This window comes from Delphinus delphis, chromosome 6 (assembly GCF_949987515.2).
Source record: "Delphinus delphis chromosome 6, mDelDel1.2, whole genome shotgun sequence".
In the NCBI taxonomy this organism is placed as follows: Eukaryota; Metazoa; Chordata; class Mammalia; order Artiodactyla; family Delphinidae; genus Delphinus; species Delphinus delphis.
The window spans coordinates 46,441,713-46,462,801 of NC_082688.1; the positions used below are offsets into that span (position 1 = coordinate 46,441,713).

The 21,089-nt window shown below is 37.7% G+C and overlaps 1 protein-coding gene across 9 annotated transcripts in view; it reads right to left on the reverse strand.

The window, feature by feature from the left end:
* The window catches only part of LOC132427298 (cytochrome P450 1A3-like), an 87,693-nt gene that overhangs the window by 64,206 nt on the left and 2,398 nt on the right, over positions 1–21,089 (reverse strand). For 8 of the 9 annotated variants that reach the window (XR_011246512.1, XR_009519867.2, XR_011246515.1 and 5 more), the window contains exons 2-5: positions 12,218–12,307; positions 12,005–12,125; positions 11,260–11,327; positions 5,832–5,948 (exon numbers count right to left, since the gene is read on the reverse strand). Coding sequence is in view for 1 of the 9 variants with exons in the window: in XM_069540765.1 (XP_069396866.1) it covers positions 5,832–5,948; positions 11,260–11,327; positions 12,005–12,111 (292 nt within the window). In the remaining 8 variants the exon portion in view is untranslated. Of the gene's footprint in view, positions 1–5,831; positions 5,949–11,259; positions 11,328–12,004; positions 12,126–12,217; positions 12,308–17,094; positions 17,219–21,089 lie in introns of all 9 variants that reach the window. The other variant, XR_011246514.1, reaches the window with a different exon arrangement.

Below are 21,089 nucleotides of genomic sequence, written 5' to 3' on the forward strand. Positions count from 1 at the left end.
GTGAGGACCACTGAGTATGGAATGCTAGGAAATAGTATAACATAGGCCAAGCTGGCACAAAGGAATCAAAGAATGAAGACTCCTTAGAAGAGTGACCAGCTGTGCAAAGAGGTAAGTTGGCAGAACCATACGAAGCTCCTTGATCAACAAAGGGCATTCAGCCTGTCAAGGACTCTTCACAAAAAGAGAAAGTTGCAAAGAAATTTTCAAACACACACCCCCATTGAATGCATGAAGAGGGAACGAGAAAGCTTGAATTTTTATGACTAGTCTTAGAAAGAACAATTAAGATATGTACATTTAACTATATCATTGTGTATATATATATATATACACACTTATATGCTATCTATGCACATACACACGCACACACACACACTTATCATTCACCTCTATCTTAAAGAGCTTCTGAAGTTATAGATCATATTTTAGTCATCTTTTATTATGCCTGGCATCTAAAGAGCCTGGCTTAAAGTAGGCACCTAAAAACACACATTAAAAACTAAATAAAGTTAGTTTATCTAGTTATGTAGGTGTGTAGAGCTTCTTAATTGATCAATGAATGATCCCAGACTTTTGAGGTTTTATACTAACAGTGTGTGTCTCTTTCTTTATTCTCAGATGCCAGCTTTTGTTTTAATTTAATTAATGCAAAACTTCTATAACCTGGTGTTTTAATTCACAGTTCATGCATCTAGTCTGAAGATTCATCCCCCTCTCTAGACCAAACACATGAATTTTGTGATAGGTACTTGCTACCCTGAAAGCTTTCTTCACCCCTATGTGAATTCACAGAAGTAGAGGAAATTTATAATCTCAAATAAATGCAATACTATATTTAGAGCATAAGCTGAAATAGAAAAAAAATCATATTTTTGTTGGCATTCTATTTGCATGTCACATCTTACACTTTCCGTGTGTATATATACACAAAATAATTAATAGTTACATGCAATATTTCACATTAGCTTTTTAAAATATATCACCTCTCCATGCCAATAAATAAACTTCCACAATAATTCAGTAGCTAGAAATATTAACTGTTTGCATGCATGTTTCACACATTATTTAGTTTTAAATTTTAGTTTGGAATCAGAAATGAACAGGTCCAGTAGGCAGAAAATCAGTAAAGACAGTTGAACTTAATTCCACCATCAATCAACTAAATAGTAAGGGACATCTTGTAGACTTCTTCATCCCACAACAGCAGAATGCACATTCTTCTCAAGCTTATATGGAATATTCACAAAGATAGACCACATTCTGGTCGTATTAGAGGAAAATTTAGAACACTGAATACATATATTAGAAAAGAAAAAAGGATCTAAAATCAATAAACTAAGTTTCCACCTTAGAAAACTAGAAAAATAGGAGCAAACTAAATCTAAAGTAAGCCAAAGAAAAGCAATATAAATTAGAGGAGAAATTAATGGAATTGAATACAAGAAATTACTAGAGAGAAAATAAATGACACCAAAAGCTGGTTCTTTGAAAAGATCAATAAAATTGATAAACCTCTAGCTAAGCTAACTAAAAAGAGAAAGAGAGAGAGAGAAAGAAAGCACAAAATACAAAGCCTATGGGAATCTGGGGGCAGGGTAGGTAGAGGATCAGGGAACTGCTCTTGTCCACAGGGAGCAAAGAGAGCAGGGAACTGGTGCAGGATGAGGTGCTAGGAACAATCTAGTCCTAGGCTTAAGCAGTAGGGCATAGGACATAATTTTGTGTGTATGTTTATGTCATTCCTTCCAATATTCCCAATCCTCAAGTAAGCTTTCTTCAGAATTACTCCTAACTTTCAGTTAAGCCATTGAAAAATAAGTAAACTCCAACACCCATCCTTGGGTGTAAACATTACAGGGAGAAAGCAGTGACCCCTTCTCTCCATCAGAGTGTGCAGGAGAAGTGACAGATGCCATTAGACAACAAATGTGTCTGGTGAAGTTAATGAATGGTCAGCTGCCTATCTGTATGCATGTGTGTTGGCAAGATGAAGATGTTGGAGCGGGAGAAACATTGACTTTTCTGGAGCACATTTGAGATGTTACTTTTGGATAGTTTCCTAAGTGCTAGGACACACTTTGACAGTGGTCCTGTGGGGATGGGGGAAGGCTAATGATATCCAGCTGGGATCTGATGTCATAAAAATGTGAGTTAAAAAAAAAAGAATTAAGGGTGTATTTGATGAGGTCTGGACCTTATAGCTTAAACAGGTGTGAGAGCACTGAACAGATTTTGAGACTGAAGCAACAGGTAGAAATTAAAATAGGAGCAGAGATGCCAGAAATACTACCCATACTAGAAAATCTCGGATACTTCCTTTTGCTACTCCGTTAGATTCATTCATTTAATCATTAATTCATTCCTGCATTCACTGAACAACTAGTTATCGATTGTCTGCTATGTGCCTGAAACAGTGCTGGACACTGGAGGTACAATGGAAGCCAAGCAGACTTGGCCCTGCATTTGTGGAGCTTGCAGGGAGCTGGGGAGGTCAGCATTAAGGTAATGAATGAAGGCAGGTATTGAGGCAGGGATGGAGGATTGATCAGGAGTTCATCAAATGACTATAGCCCAGTGCATTACCCTTAGAAATAAATGTCAATATAAAGTCTGAAAAAGATAAAACTATATTTAGTAAATGCATTTTAAGACATCAGAAAGACAGTAATTAAGATCCATTCAAATGAGCATTTTGGAACTTGGTCATCACACTTAGCTGGAAAATTCATTCATGCAACATGCTTCCATCCACAGGGGTAGAGATAAAGGCAACAGTATTGCCTGTATGTGTGTAGTTTATGGTTGATGGGGCTTGATAGTGATGTTGAATTAAGGTAAACTATTCTCTGTAAATAACTTGAAGGATAGAAAAGACATATAAACTTTTATAATTTTTGTTTTAGCTCTCTTACTGCTAAAAATGTGTGTCATAGAGAATCAGTTGCCTGCATCCTGCTTTTATTCTTATCTGAAGGGGAAGCCAACGGTGCATTCCTCATAGGGCATTTGTTTTTTATAGCCTGTTAAGCTGTAAAACACCTCCCTTTAGCTATTTCTGATTTAAGGTGTACATAGTACGGTGCCTTTTTTGTTGTTTAAAGTATGAACCTTGGATTTTGTGGGGACGTCCTGTGTGAATCTGAAACATCAAATCATGTGTCCACACACTTGGAAGCCTGGATCTGTAGATTTTACAGCCTAATTAATAATTATTTAGAGAGTAAAATCCCCAAAGACCCCTTTTACCTCTCAAAAATGGTTCTGATTTCTTACTCTGTCATGTGGGTTGATATCACATCTGAGGTATAGGTTTAACTGGGAAGGAATTAGAGAATTTCAATGTGGGAATATATAAATGTCTTTATAAATTTTGGTGCAAGTTTTCGTCTCTGAAAAACACTTGGGACCAGACACATTCTGTGCTCACTTGCATCATGCAGTGGATAGTTTCTAGTCTGACCTTCATCTTCATGGTGTTACCAAAAGCCCCAGGGGGCTGTAGCTACAAGGGGGGCACAGTGTGGTAAGCATCCATATGTACCTTTGTATAGCAGGATATCTAATATCTATTACTCTTTTTACTTCATGTATAATGGCTTTAAGCACTTCACTTGTCTTGGATTACCACTGATGCAGAAATTGCTCCATCGTCATAATGAATTCTGTGTGTAGTCTCCAGTTGATTATTTAGAGTGTTTATGTTATAAGTTATTTCAATATAAAATGTTGGTACACTGTGTTGCGTCTAATTATATTTCATAAAATAAATTATTTCCAGATAAGTAAATACATATAATTAAAAATAGCTCATCGTTACATATTAAATGAAAATGAAATTAAATGAAAAAGAAAAGTTATTTCTATTTTGCTTTTAAATGTTCTTTTCCCTGTCTTATTCTTATCCATGTTTCTAAAATTACATAAACTGCAAACTTATGAATTATACAAAAAGCCCAACAGTACACTAATCATGCCTTAGGAGCAGAGTTAAAGTGAAAATTAGCATTTTACAATACAATGTGTTAAAATAAATGTATAGAATCTTATTTGCTTACTGTTTAAAAAAAAAACAAAATAAGAGTTTTAGAAAAACACAATTCCTTAAAGAAAATACCAGATAAACAGATAACAATATTCCTATAGTGTTCCTGTCCTCCCCATTATTAGTGCATATACAGAAGATTTGATAGTTTTTTACAGAAAAAAATGTAAGGATAGTTTCAGTTTGACACACTGTCACGTGGATAATACAAATAATTTCAAAAGCTTTTACAAAAAATGACAGGCAATCCAATTTGTTTATTCCCAAGGATTATGCTGAATTTATTTGTACTTGGAAAGAAAGACAAAGTCCTGACTTTAATCCTCAATGTCTGTCAGTTGTTTAACTTCTCGGCTTCCACTGCAACATCCTGGTCAAGATGGTCATCATCCAGATGGTCTTAGGTCATTATCCCTAAGTGCTCTCTCCATTTGAATTAGACTCCAGACATGCTCTCAACTTCCGCCTGGATTTCAAGCCCTTTATAATGCAACTCCCCTTAAAGCTTCAATCTGAAATTCTTAGTTTTTCACTGTCCATTTTATGTCCTTATATGCCTTAGCTCATTAACAAGTTCAATTAAAGAAGCACATACTTAGTGCTGGGTACTATACTGAAAAACTTTTTAATTGCTGTCTTTTTTTTTCTCATAACATGTTATTATGGGCTGAATTGTATCTCCCCCCCACCCTGCCGCAAACTCATATGTTGAAATCCCAAACCCCAGTACCTCAGAATGTAACTGTATTGGGAGATAAGGTCTTTAAAGAGGTATTGGGTTGGCCAAAAAGTTCGTTTGGGTTTTCCAGTAACATCTTATGGAAAAACCCAAACGAACTCTTTGGCCAACCCAATAGTTAAGCTAAAATGAGGCTGTTAGGATGAGGCTTTAATCGAATATAACTGTTGTCCTTACAACAAAAAGGAGAGACACAGGGATGGGTGGCCATTGAGAGAAGGCCATGTGAGGACAGCCCATCTACAAACCCAGGAAAGAGCCTTCAGGAGGAACCAACACTGCTGACACCTTGATCTTACACTTCCAGCCTCCAGAACTGTGAGAAAACAAATTTCTGTTGTTAAAGCCACTCAGGCTGTGGTATTTTGTTATGGCAGCCCTTGCAAACTAATACACACGTATATCTAGTAGGTATCAAAAGGAATTAGTAACATTGTAAAAACACCAATTTGCTCTGAAGTTAAATTCATAATCCAGAAAACATAAGAGCAGACATAAAAATAGATTTTGAAGAAACCCACCCCCGCTTCAAGTCCCATTCCCTGCCTCTCTAAATCTGGCTCAGTCCACCTTTTATCACCATGAATGTTCTCTGCTGCTCTGGGTGACTCTAGCTCCCTTCTTTGGACCTCTTGAATACCTAGTACCTAGTCCAGTGGAAAGAAATATATTTAAAGTCAGAACCTTGTTCTTATTCTGAACCCAATATTTAAAACAAATATCAGTACACCTGTCTATTGTAGCTGGCGTTAAGGGAAGGAAGATAGAACTCCTTTTCCTGCTCACTCCATCCAGCAGTCCTCGTTCCCTTCTTCCATATTCACAGTGACACAGTGACACCTGGGACACCATCACGTGAGACATGGGTTTAAAACCCCATACACTCAAAAATTAACTCCTACACTAGGATGGCATACAATGAACTGAACAGCACAGCATAGGGGTATGAATTCTAAATTTCTTGTTAAATGAATTTGAAGCCCATAATTTTTCTGAATTAAACAAGAAACCCTCCACCCAGTCTGAGAATCGATGAACAGGAACTACCTGTGCAGCGGGTCTCTACTTGAAGTTGGTATGGTGTTGGCTTCATGGCTAAGCCATACATGGGTGTCAGGTCAAGCTCGGCTTCTGGGCACTTCTCCAGCTTGAGCTGCTGCAGAACTGTGGTGAAGAAAATGAATATCTCATTTCGTGCAACATCTTCTCTGAGACACTTCCGGATTCCCATTCCAAAAGTCAACACCTTCTCAACAAAGTTCTATTCAGTTCCATGTTTTCATATAGAAATCTCTCAGGTCTAAATAAATTGGGATTATCCCAAATAGTTCTGTATAAAATAGACAAAAATAAAAAATTTTAAAGGAATCATTTTATCACTTTTACCTTTGTTGCCAACTTTTCCATAATAATTTTGTTTTGCATAAAGTGTTCTGTTCAAGTTCAGAACATCCTTTATAAATTATATATACATATATGTATATAGTTATGGAGCTATGTAATTATATAATTATAACAGATATATATGTCATTCTTTCCTTTAATATGTTGACAGGTTTAGTTATCATAAAAATTTAATACAGGGCTTTCCTGGTGGTGCAGTGGTTGAGAGTCTGCCTGCTGATGCAGGGGACGTGGGTTCGTGCCCCTGTCCGGGAAGATACCACATGCCGTGGAGCAGCTGGGCCCATGAGCCATGGCCGCTGAGCCTGCGTGTCCGGAGCCTGTGCTCCACAACGGGAGAGGCAAAAAAAAAATAATAATAATAAAATTTAATACAATTATTTTTCACTAAAATGACTTCTGGTTCATTAAGTAGTGAATAAAATACATGAAATGTATTTAAATTTTTATCTTAAATGAATAATTCCACAAAATTCTCATTAGAATATTCCAAAATTGTGGCATAAATAAGGTAATAAATATTCAATCTCCTTTGCTTTAAGCAAAATAAGCAGGAATGATGAGACTGACACACACCTCTCACTCTGGTGCTCTCTCACTATGTTTAGGAAATAGCCTTCATACATCATCACAGGAGGAGCCAGGTCTCCTGAAAGCAGCTCTGATTGAGGGGGTTGCCCACAGTTCCCAAATTGTTGTGCATTTGGTTCTCTCTTCTCCCTCCACCTTTTTTTTGTTACAGGCACCACATCTGGCTCGTCTACGACAACTAATGTTTGTGAGTTGCCTACATCTTAAGCCATACATCAGGGACTCACTTGACTTCATAAAGTACTGGGTCTCTTTGCCTATAGATGTCACCCTCTGTCTAGGAGAAAAATTTGTTTTCTCTCTGCCCCAGAGGTCATGGACCTGGGGACTTACAAGTCATACTCAGTCCTCCAAGAAACTTCGTTTTGCTCTCATAATCTTTTAAAAATAGTTAATTGTTGCTGACATTTAAAACTCAGGAGATTCCACATGAAAATCTACATTTTCACGTTCTTTTTTTTTATAACTGAAAGAGCTGATAACAGTGGGACAATGCCCTGCTCGCCAACAGTTTACTGGGTTGAATTAGATGCAGCAGATGACCTCTTGCCACTGCTTCAACAAAGTACAATTCTTTCATTTTTGGTATTTTCCACTGCTCAGTGGGTGCTTGAGTTTGTGACCTTTTAGATTCAACATGAATAATTTTCCCATAATATCAAGTCCTGAATTACATACTCATTTACTTAAACAAGTGCCTCCATACAAATAGTATTTTTTTACCAGCACGTGTGTTAACTGAGTTTGTTTGATCATTACTCAATATTCAATACAATCACAAGTTCTTAGGATACTAGAACACTTGGGATACTTGGGGTTGTACCAACTGAAAATAAATGCCATTCAATTTACACTGACTGTATTTCTTCTTATAATGCATTTAAAAATGCTTAGGTTTATCCAGTATGATCACTGGGTGGAGAATGGATGTATCAATCTCTCTGACAATCAGTGTTCCAGTGGGACGGTCTGTGCAGTGTATTCTACCATTTTGCTAGTTACAGAGATTGTGAAGGTGCTGTTAGGTACACAGGATAATCACCTCCCTCCCTAAGAGCCTGAAGCCTAAGCCATCAGTCAGATGAGATGTTGGGTGAAGACGGAGAAGCTGTACAGAGTACTGTACATACAACCGGCTGAGTGTATAAGAACGCTATCTTGGGAATTCCCTGGCAGTCCAGTGGTTAGGACTTGGTGCTTTCACTGCCAAGGCCCAGGTTTGATCCCTGGTTGGGAACCAAGATCCCGCAAGCCGTGTGGTGGACAAAGGGGGGGAAAAGAAAAGATTGCAATCTTTACCAGTTTACTGGCGACATCAAGCCCTCACCACATGGAGCATATAATTTCCATTAAACAAGATCTACATATTAAACAGGATTTAAACTGGATGTGAGTCCTGCTTCTCTTACCTGCTGAACATGTGATCGTAAGTAATTTGTTCAATCTGGCTGAAAGTTTCTTCATCAGTAAAATTGGGGTCATGCTAGCACCACTATATAGGATTACTGTTGAGGTCAGAGGAGATACATCTGAGCTTTTGTGCCCAGCACACAGTGGGAGTCTATAAAGATTAACTGTACTCACCGTTATTCCCACCAGTGCCATCACCACTCATCACCCTCACTTTTCACTGCCTGAGGTACCTTAGGCTCAGACTGCCCTTCCGTAGTTGATATGGGCAAGCCTCTAGTTGCATTTTATTCACAAATATTTACTGAGTGCCTACTATGTGCCAGGCACTGATCTAGGTACTGGGGTTGAGGAAAAAGCAAACAAACAAAAAGGGAGAGAAAAAACAAGTCCCTGCTTGGTGGCTTACACTCCAGTGGGGGGTTTCAGGCTGCTTTTCAAATATCAGCTGGTCATACACATGCAGAGGGTGAGCCCACGAAGTCCTTCGCTCACAACTCCCCCAGTGAGCCCACTTTTGAAATTTGATTTACCCTGAATGAATCTGTATTAAGATTTCATCCTTCCTATTATCTGTGAGGAAAGAAAACTGAATTTATTTCCAACTTCTTTCCAGAGAAACAGAGGGAATGAAGTTTGGTTAAGAAGAATGTAAATTTTTCCCAGATTAATAAATAGCAAACAAATAACCAAGCAAATTTTATCTCAGGAAATAATTTTGGTGGCTTCCTCATCATGATTTACTTGATACATGTTAATAAAGGTGCATGTTTTCCTGGGAATGAAATAACCATTCAGAGTAGTATCTGATGTAGTACTGTAGGAAAGAGAAAGGCAGCATTACAACGCATCCTGTAAATTCAAATAACCCATCCCTAAGCTGCCTCCCATGATGCATGGACTATTTTTTGTTAGTGTTATTTTTTACTGCAATAATGATGTGACATCTTTATAAATCTCCCTTTGTTCATTAATTGATATATCTTCTACCTATTGTCAAATCACTAATTTATTCTTTTTCTTGTATTTGTTAAGCAGGCATTGCTATGAGTTAAAATCTCTAGAAAATTATCTCAGTATTTCTATGACAGAGTTGGTCATAAGTAGACACATTCGAATACAACCAGAAACTATTAAGGACATTATAAAACATTTTCTTTGTACCCCATGTGTTTTTGGCTTCTATTAGTAGATTAGAAAAACAAAACATAACATCATTTAGTACTTGATGGGAGGAACTAGGAATTGGAATGGAATTGGAACTAGGAAATCTGAACTCTAGATACTGGTCTCAGTGAGATGTTGGGCAAATCTCATATCTACTCTATGGTTTCATTTCCTAGCTGTGAAATGATATTGGTTGTATTGGATGGTCTCTAAGCTGCTTCTAGAACAAGTATTCTATTTTTCTAGTCCCATACTCAGACTTCATTATGTATACTGTACATCTTTCCCTTTTATACCTCTGTAATTATGCACAGTTTAGATTAAGCCATGTTATATTTCCATATGGCACTCCCTAACTTCTGAGATGGCCCTCACACTCACTTCTCCCCAGAGAAGCAGTGACATTTCAATGTGATGAGTTTAAGAGCAGTCACTGGACACATTTGTCTTAGCCACTTCTGGGTTCTCTTTTCTGATTAGCCAACCTATAGAGAAGGTAATACATCTCATCTATAGTTATTAATGGGCTGAGCTGAAGAGCAGGTTTCGTGCAGAGGAGACTGCTGTCGTCCAACTTTGCCAGAGTCTGAGTGTAGAAGTATGTCTAATTCAGGTAAAAAGTATAAGTAAGCCTCCTTGGTCTAGCTGTAAGCCAAACTGTGCAAACTAGCTCTGATCATTAAAAAAGTTAGTATCTGAAACTCTCTCTGACCTACTTTCATCTTGCAGCTGGTACTGAACTTTGGCAAATAATATGGGTATTCTTCATCGGGTGCCCTCAAAACCCAACAAAGGAGAAGGTCAAAAAAGGGATGGAGCCATTTGTTGGAAGGATTACCAGCTCCTGGTATAGCCACTTGCCTTTCTCAGTACATTCCTGTCCACACTCCCTCTGTGGATTCAGCTGCTCAAATTCTACTCTGCATAAAAACCACATGCTCCCACCCTATGGAAACCTAGCATGTAAAATTTGATTTCACTAATATTAAACTATGAGTGACTATATATTCTAAAGAAGGACTCAATGTATAAATTTATTCATTGTAGGGTCTCTCTTTCTAAATATATACTTCTGAAACTTCATATATAAAAATGCCTTTCCACATAACTTTTAAAGAGCACACATGCAATAAATATTTATTAGGGTACTGTTTGGTCTTTCGTGTATGTGTGTGCATACGTTATATATAATAGCAAAACTTTTGCCCCCTTACCTAAGATTCTTCCATTTATCTTTTTAAAATTCATTTCATTTTAACCATTTTCTGCTCTTTAATCCCTTGTCCTTTTAAATGGAAAATGGTAAACATCCAAGTGGAGAACAGATTAATCCCAAACAACATATCAATATATAAGATGCCTTTTACGTTTGTGCTAAAATTCTTGGTTTATATCACACTACTCTCATTGGCCGATGCCTCTGATCTTTATAGTTGATATATTAGTTTATTTCTTCACTTCTAATAATATAATGAATACCTATTTCCTAAAATATATTTCTCCCTATTAGTGAGGCTCTCAGATGTGTTTTCAGAATCCCAAAGATTATGATCACTTTCATTTCATCCCAAATAATGCCTGTAAACTTGGCAGGTCTCTCTGTTCCTGATTTCTTAGTAAAGCTTGTAGGTCGTACTCTTTTATGAAGCACCCAAAGTCACCCTACAGAAGCCTTTGGGACAGAAGAGCTGCATATTTAAATGTAGGATGCTTTTTATACACTTAAGTTAAAGATGAAGTCTACTTCAACCAGAAAGGGGATCTGAAGAAAAGGGATCACAGTGAATAGATAGCATCATGTGTGAATATGGAGAGCAAATGAGAGAGGCAAAATACAGGGGACTGAGTGGCTCACTGTCTGGGCTTGACTCTGCTCAGCTAGTGGTCTGGCCCTTGGAGATACCTGGGCTGAGGCACTGCATTCTGCTCTGCCGATTACCACATGGCGTGAGAGACATTCCCCCTCCTTCGCTGTATAAAGATGGGAAGAGAAAAAGCACGGAGAATTTAATTTTTTATTTTAGTTGTGTGGAATGGAAACAGTTCAAACCACCAGAACTTTGGTTGTTCACATACATATTTAATAAAGCCTATCTTCTTAGTCTATACTTGCATGCATTTGGGATCTGGAGAATCTGGCATAAGGTTCAGTAAACTTTCAAATATCTATAAATGTAGACTCTGTTTAATCTGTTTGTGGCAACTAGCTTCCTCGGTCTACTGTTCAGTAAAATTCTTAGCTACTGAAAATGAAGCCACATCACATTAGCAGGCGGCTAACGCTACTCGTAAGGGGAAGTTAAGTGAGTTTGTACAACGCTTAATAGCCAAACATATATTGTGGTTGGATTATCAATTGTTCCAAATTTCTATATCCTCTCTCCCCTTAATTTTTAAATATAAGATGAAAGTTAATGGCATCATAGTTTAGTTATAAAAAATATTCACAAAATTTGCCTTGCTCTATGTTAAAATTTCATTAAAGGTTTCAAAAGAAAATAAAATGATTTTAAATAATATTAAAATAACATTAACATACTATAGATTTTAAAGCACTTAAAGTATTCAGTCTAATGCCTGAGATTCCTCACTCCTCCCCACACCACCTTTGGGAGAGTTGTTGTCCCAAAGGAGCAGCATATCCTTACCAATGAAGAACAGTAAAAGGAAGAAAGGAGGCATGTCTGAATATTTCATTTATGAAAGCTTCTGTGGAGGGTAAAATTTTCCTGTCTTCAAACCTGGTTGATTTCATCCCAATGTTTCCATCTGGGTAAAAAAAAAGGTTTTTTAAAAAATTTAATCTAAAAATGAAAATATATTCTTATAAGAATTATACTTTTCATCTGAAAGCATGTTACCAATTTCTTCTTGAATTTTGGCTTGAATTTCTGGATAGTGTATCAAATAAAGAAAGCTCCAATATAGACATGTTGATATTGTTTCAAACTCTGAAAGAAAAAAGAGAGAAAAAGTGTCTTGGAAAAAAGTATTAGCAAAATTGGATCCTCAAGTTACTTTGTATTTGAATACTAAGAATCCAGGGAAAATAATCTAAATATGAATACCAATTAATAATACAATTATTATACATTAACGTTTATTTCAAAATATAGGCTTAACCTCTTACCCATTAGAACAGCCACTACCAATAAGCAGAAAACAGCAAATGTTGATGAGAATGTGGAAAAATTGGAACTCTAATGCATTGCTGGTAGAAATGTAAAATGGTGCAGTCACTATGGAAAACAATATAAAGGGTCCTCACAATATTTAAAAAAGAATTACCAAGTGATCCATTAATTCAAAAGAGCTGAAAGCATGGATTTAAAAAGATATATGTACCACCATGTCCATGGTAGCATTATTCACAATAGCCAAGAGGTGGAAACAACCCACATGTACATCGATGAATGAATGGATAAACAAAATGTGGTATATGCATGCAATGGAATATTATACAGCCTTAAAAAGAAGGAGATCCTGTCACTTGCTACAATATGGATGAACCTCAAGGACATTATGCTATACGAAACAAACCAGCCACAAAAGGAAAAATACTGTCTGATTTCATTCATATAAGGTATCTAAAGTAGTCAAAATCGTAAAAACATAAATTAGAAAGGTAGTTGCCTAGGGCTGGGAGTACAGAGGTGGGAAAATTGGGGTTTAATGGGCATAGAGTTATAATTTTTGCAAGATGAAAAAGTTCTAAAGATCTGTTACACAACAATGTGAATATACACAACACTACTGAATTGTACATGTAAAAATGTTTAATGTAGTAAATTTAATGTTACATGTTTGCAACCACAAGAAAAAATAAAATAAAAGTTTTAAATATATAGGTATTATCTATAAGGCAAATGAAAACACTGGAAATATTTCACTACAAAATAAACCATTGTTACAATGATAATGGCTATGATCTATGTATAATAATAATTAATATCATAAATCATACATAGCTATTGAATGCTTTTTCTGTTCTATGCTCATTTTATTGAAGAGAAAACTGTGCTACAAGGACATTATGAACCTTGCTCAAGGTGACAACTCAGAAGAGACAGAGTCAGGACTTAAACTTGGACTTATCTGGCTTCAAGGCCATAAGTTTGTATAAGTGCCTAATGGAAGGTTGAGTACATTCAATTTTTTTAAATACTGATTTTTAGTGTACTTGCTTTGTTTTAAAATTCATCCTTTAAACAACGTATCTTCACTTTTGATATTATCTATACATTGGTAAGATGTTTTTCATTATTGAAAATAAAAGCCAGAAACTCTATGTAAAACTTCATCTTTTTCTCAAGGATAACTTTATACTACATCAAAGAATGTGATCAGGGCTTCCCTGGTGGCGCAGTGGTTGAGAGTCCTCCTGCCGATGCAGGGGACGCGGGTTCATTTGCACCCAAATGTAGCTACAGAGCAAAGTAAAATCCTTCCCAATCATCTCTTCTCAAGACTTGGTTTTACATTTTTTGAATAGGGCAATCTCTTACAGTGAGCCAGTAGATTCAACAGTTCTCATGCCACAAAATTTCTAACATGACTTCACAGTGCAAGGAATTATCCTAAAAGTGAGTTGTCCAAATGCAGTTGCCAACAATGGTGTTTGTAGTAATGTGCAGTATGGTGTGAGAAAATGGACTTCTATTCAGAATATATTGACTCTATTCACTATCAAAAGACAAACGAAACAAGTCATGAATGCTGCACGAAAGACACTGATTTTGCACATTGTAGAGCCATGGACATTATATCCAAGACCTAGGTCTATCTGGATAAATAATAGGATTCATATTTGGATCATCATAAAATTTTCTGTTTATATCAAGGTTTAAGCAACCTATTATTTATCTTGGCAGATTATCTAACAATCGAGCTTATAATAAATTATTTTGGGAGAGACTGACTATAGCCAAAGGAGAAACTAAATTATCCCTATGATCAATTTGAAGAGTCAAATATGGAATATAAATGTTAATAATACAGCAGATCGGATGAAACAGTGTGCTCAAAAATTTTATCCACTAAAATATGTGGTTTAGGGCTTCCCTGGTGGCGCAGTGGTTGAGAGTCTGCCTGCCGATGCAGGGGACACGGATTCATGCCCCGGTCCGGGAAGATCCCACATGCCGTGGAGCGGCTGGGCCCGTGAGCCATGGCCGCTGAGCCTGCACGTCCGGAGCGTGTGCTCTGCAACGGGAGAGGCCGCAGCAGTGAGAGGCCCGTGTACCGCAAAAAAAAAAATAAATAAAATAAAATACGTGGTTTAGCACTCACTATTTTCTTCTAATAAAGTATTCTATCATGTACCACTAGAGCGGAAGCAGACACATGTAGAAGTTTTTAAATTAATTTTCTTTATTACTCTTATTTGAATTCAAAATGAAATTATTTCAGCCAGGTTTGTTGCATTAATAAATGCTTAAATAAATAATGTGTTACACTGAATATTACTTATTTTTCACACATTTTATCTAAACTATGTTTAACTGGATTGTGCACATCTGGTGGCACTCTTCTATATTCTAATCATTTTAGTTATTTGCCGTAATTTTGTATTTGTTGATTACTTCAGGATCTCGGCGTACTGTATATTTCTGAAATAAATTTATTAGATATCTCATGGAATTCCAATGAAAATAAAGCCCACTTGTTGTGTTAATCACACCCATACACACCCAGTCTTTAGTACTCAGTGGTGTTCAGGCTTTAAAAGAATGTCCTCACAAATTCTAACGATAGTATTTAGCATCAGATAGCTGGCAGAAGAAATGCTAAGTACAGTATGATCAAATTCGTATGATAAATAACCCCTGCATCCATCAGATTTAAATCATGATCAAAATAATAAATATATATAAATGTGTGGGGAGGGGGAGCAGAGGGGAGCATGAGGAAAAATAATATAAACCCAAACAAATGCCTCTGTTTGCAAAGAAAATTCAGGAATACAAATACATAGATCCTAGAAAAAAGTGAACCCAATTGCCAATAACTATCGCATAAAGAAGAAATGAAAAAACAAGTCTGAAGAATATTCCACGTAAAATGAAACTACTAAAACACCTTTAGAATTTTGTTGTTACACTAAGGGAATTTTCTTTCTGCAGTCTAATATCTTACAGGAACTATAAGAAATTTGATAGTGTCAACACAAATAAAAAACAATCTATAATAGGTATAGAAGAGAGTTTTATTCAAACTAAACTGAGGACTATAGCCCAGGAGACACAGATTCAAGAAGCACTTGAATTGTGTTTCCCCAGAATACAAAATGGGGAAGGTTTGTATAGGCAAAAACTGCAAAGCTACATAGGTTGTCTGTCAAGAATTATGGTTGGAGCTGGCAAGAAGTAAGTGTGGTTGTTCAACAAGGGTTGGCTGGGGTCTGAAATGGTTGCTTAGTTACAAGGGGAAACCTTCTAACCATAATATTGCAGATATTGTTTTAAAAATGGCTGGTGTTATCCTTGAGTTTGATACAGCATAGAAAATTCAAGTTCTCAGTGATGCAGGGACGTGTCTGAAATCACATCCACAATGGCCATCCAGCTCCATCATGGTTGCCTGAACCACAGTTTTATATTTTGTCAGAACAAAGAACAAACATCAAACATGACAGGGGTACATTCCTTCAAGGTTTCAAAAAAGACAGGTTAGTATATTTACAGTGAGTCAGCATGACCTTGGTGTCTGAGAAGGAAACTTCATCTTCAAAGGAGTACTAGCATTGGTGTCATAGGAAGGGGGGATGACATATATATTATATCTATCTTCAAAGTAGACATTCCGAACAATCTGATAAATGCATTCTTCTTCTTTTTTTTTTAATGGTTAAGCAGATGTACAGTGCATGTTTGACAGGCCATACTAGTTAGCATAAAGCTCAAGCCAAATCACGTATCCACCATGATGACTTCCCCACACCTCAATATGTGAAAATTTCTTCCATCAATAGGTAAAAGTGATTTAGAAAAAAACTATGAAATGTAAGAATGATAGTAGTGTGGTGGCAGTATAAATTGTCTTTCTGAAAAGGATTTTGGTAATCTGTATGAAAAACTCAAGAATCCTTTTATTAGGTGACCCAGAAATTCTGCTTCTTAACATAAGACCATTAATGAAAAAGGAGGGAAAACTGATGCACAAAGATAGTCATCTTAGCATTGCCAACATCTGCATTACTGAGACAGCAGACTAGTAAAATGTAGGGGGTACTGGCCATGGAGTACTATGCAACCATTAGAAGAAGCAAATTAGAAATACACCTGACAACCATGATTGAACCTTAAAAATAAAGGGCTTCATGAAAAAAGTTAGAAATAAGTTGAGATGTAAATAACAATGGTAATTTACATATATTAAAATTCATGATAATATTAGAATACACGCTAATACATGAAAATATAAAGCCCATTTTATAAGAATACATGAAACAAAAAAACAGCACTTAAACAAATTAAGAGTAAATGTCAATGGGTTGGGAAAGGTACTGGGAGTGGGATGTAGGGATCAAAGTAGTAAATGGCCGATATCAAAAGAGGGAAAGACTCTAAAATGTAAACAGTAGAAAACAGAAAATTGCAATTAATCTTGATTCACCTTAAATATATATATATATATTTTTTGCGGTACGCGGGATGTCCCCTCCATCGGCAGGCGGACTCTCAACCACTGCGCCACCAGGGAAGCCCCACCTTAAATATTGATAAATACTTTCACATACCAGCTCCAAAGAGGTCATTCACAGTGCTTATGATTTCATCATCATTTAAGGTGGCTGTTTTGGTAGCAGCATATTTGTTGTGGCATGTATTAATCAGAGCATCAGTGCTATCTTGGATATAGTCCTGAGGATATAAACCTTAACATGATTAGTCATCCCTAACTACATTTTACAGCATATATGACTCTCATGCAAGAAAAGCCTTGAAATGAACTTGAAATGAACCCAATTAGCTTAGGAATATAAAGAATATAGGTAGATCATTTTAAACCTTGCAACCAGTTTTGCTTCTTAATGCTTAATCTTAAGGCAATGTTCAATCTTAAAAGAATGTAGAGGGCTTCCCTGGTGGCACAGTGGTTGAGAGTCCGCCTGCCGATACAGGGGACACGGGTTCATGCCCCGGTCCGGGAAGATCCCACATGCTGCGGAGCGGCTGCGCCCGTGAGCCATGGTCGCTGAGCCTGCGCGTCCGGAGCCTGTGCTCCGCAACGGGAGAGGCCACAACAGTGAGAGGCCGGCATACCTCAAAAAAGAAAAAAAAAAAAGAATGTAGAATAGAAAATCAAGGTACCAAACTCAAATTTCTTCTTAAAAGTTTTTTTCAATCAATAAAGAATATACCTATGTCTGGAAGCACACTTAGAAAAGTCAGAGGTTAACTTATTACAGAGAAATTGCTAAGCAATAAATACAATAAGAGGTTTTCAAACCTATTGTAAGGATTTTACTATAATCACCATGAAGAGGAAGTGGGGCTAGAGTAGGTTAGGGAGTAGGAAGCAAAATTTATGAATTTCACAAACTCTTTTACTTACTGTATCTGATCTAGAATTCCCTGCTGGTACCCTGAGACACATTGTTTTCTGCCTCTTCCTTCTAATCGGAGGGGACTTAAATCCTTAAATCACATCTCTTCATTTGCTCAATTACTCACATTTTCATGGTTTTTTTTTCCCGATGCCCTCCTCTCAGCAAATTGGTCCCCAAGAACTAGGATTCTTTCTAGTACATACATACTTCAAGAGAGAAATTTACTCTTTTGTGGACCATCAAATTGGGCCAAAAACATCTCAATGGCCTCATAAGAAGGTTTGCTTCTGTCACATGGATAACATTTCTACATGTGTTATGACCTCAAAGTTCATTTCTTCATAGGAAAGAAGCTCAAGTAGGATATGAGGGTAAATTGGAAGGTTCCTATAGAATATTCTTTATAATTATTCAAAACACTTTCTGAAAAAAAATATGCTGATAATTTTAAGACCCGATAGTTTCAGATGAAAAATTAGAGAAACAAAATTATTGGGTCATTTCTTCAGGAGGCTCACCTACATGCTAGTCATCATTTATCAGTCAATTACAGATTCATAATTCAAGTATGTGCCTTATCAGCACAATAGGGAAATTTCTGATGTCTCAAAAAATTCAAAGCTCTTCTTATGGTCCCTACATGAGATCTAAGTAATACTGCCCTATAATTGCTCTGATTGGACCTCACATTTACCAATAGTTTGGGTAAGGTTCATTATGGAAAAATTACAGTGAAAGAACCAAAGAAGTACATAAAGTTGTCTGAGTTCTTAATGCATCTCACCCTTTTTTTTTTTTTTTCACTTCTCACCAAATCCCCAGTCCTGGCATGAATTTAAACCCTTACCTTATCATATGTTGTAAGATGATCTTGTACATGTAGCGCAATAAACTGATTCAGGGCCTGATAAAACTCCTGGGGAGAATTTATAATTCGCAGTGGAAGGTAGCAGAACCACAGTATGAAATCGGCAGGATTAGCAGCATTGGAGGCTTGAGTAAGTCATCATTCTCTTTTTTTTTTTTTTTTATAAATTTATTTATTTATTTATTTTTGGCTGTGTTGGGTCTTCATTTCTGTGCGAGGGCTTTCTCTAGTTGTGGCAAGCGGGGGCCACTCTTCATCGCGGTGCGCGGGCCTCTCACTGTCGCGGCCTCTCTTGTTGCGGAGCACAGGCTCCAGACGCGCAGGCTCAGTAGCTGTGGCTCATGGGCTTAGTTGCTCCGCGGCATGTGGGATCCTCCCAGACCAGGGCTCGAACCCGTGTCCCCTGCATGGGCAGGCGGACTCTCAACCACTGCGCCACCAGGGAAGCCCCAAGTCATCATTCTCTTTAACTATTCTAAGAAACTCCTCATCACTGTGGTCACATCTCTTGCCCAAACAAAGGGCACAGACAACGTTGGCCACTGCACACGTAATAGCACCTCTGGGGTCAAAGCTGCCATTCTTGGAAGTCAAGTCTGCAGAGACTTTTACCAGCTCAGAAACTTCCTCAATGACATGTTTCTCAAGTAAGCAAAAGCAAGTGGAGGATTTTGCTTCTGCTTTAGAAAATGTTGTAAAGCATTGGAAGCAGTTTTCTTATGAAGCTTCCAACTCTCTCCATAATTGACTGAAAACCTAAGACTCTTTCCTTCTGCCAGGAAAGAAAATGTATGCATGTTAGGTCGGCCTGAAAAATACTCTCCATCTTTTTTTTTTTTTCCAGGTACGTGGGCCTCTCACTGCTGTGGCCTTTCCCATTGCGGAGCACAGGCTCCGGACGCGCAGGCTCAGCGGCCATGGCTCACGGGCCCAAGCTGCCCCGCGGCATGTGGGATCTTCCCGGACTGGGGCACGAACCCGTGTCCCCTGCATCGGCAGGCGTACTCTCAACCACTGTGCCACCAGGGAAGCCCTCTCCAACTTTGAGTAGTACTTGTTTCACCATTTCCATCCCATTCACCACCAGGACAGGCACCATGCCAAGTCTGATGAGAAAGACATTTCCGTATTTCTTCCTCGTCTCCATGAATGTAAGGTAAGGATGGTCTCTAAGCTGAAGAAGATTTCCTATGATGGGGAAGGACCACGGGCCAGGAGGAGATACCCGCTTTCTCCCTTTGCTCCTTAGGGCTCTTACAAAAACAAAAAACATCCCCCAAGTTATGAGAGAAGTGGTCACCTCTCCAGGAGTGATTGCCATGCCGAGTATCATTTTCAGGAATAAAACACTAAAATAGAAATACGTAACCCTTATTTTTGCCATTCTAAGCATAGACTAAGAGTAATCTTTCTCCATGTAAACAGTTAAAAGAAAAGTACAGACCCTTTGTATTTAGTTAAAAGCTATTATTAAACAATGCACCAAGAGGGTAAAATTAAATTCTTGTAAAATGCACTGTACCTTTATCTCAATTCTATTACTTTCATGATTCTAACCACCAGACCAAATCCTTTCATGTCAGTTGTTGACACCCTATGGCGTCAGAAGAAGAGGACAACTCAATGTAGAAAGCAGCCTGGCGGGTAGGAAAGGGATTGAGGCTATGGAAGCTGAGTTCATACTCATTAGCCGCGGGATCTTCAATCTGTCACTTAATCTAAGTGTATGCCAGTTGTCTCATTTAAGTGTCCTACCTAACAGAATTAGTCATACATTCTTTCAGCAAATATTTATTGAACACCCCAGTGTCAGGCACTAAAAATACAAAACAGGGGCTTCCCTGGTGGCGCAGTGGTTGAGAGTCCGCCTGCCAATGCAGGGGATGCAGGTTCGTGCCCCGGCCCGGGAAGATCCCACATGCTGTGGAGCAGCTGGTCCTGTGAGCCATGGCCGCTGAGCCTGCGCGTCCGGAGCCTGTGCTCCGCAACGGGAGAGGCCACAACAGTGAGAGGGCCGCGTACCGAACAACAACCACAACAAAAAATACAAAACAAAATTTCATAGACTAATCAGGAAACTAGATAAACAAAAATAAGATTACAAAGTGAAAAGTGTATAGAGAACTGTGAATAGAGTGGTCTGTCATTGTTTGAGGATGAAATGAAATCATTATTAAAAAGTACTTGGTGAATTACAAGCCATTTAGTGGATATCTAGTTGGCTGACTGCCTAGTCTGTTCTTGAACTTCTCCTTCTGCTTGTAAAAGTGACTTTCTGAAGCAGTTCTACTGTTTTGAAACCTGCCCACATAGT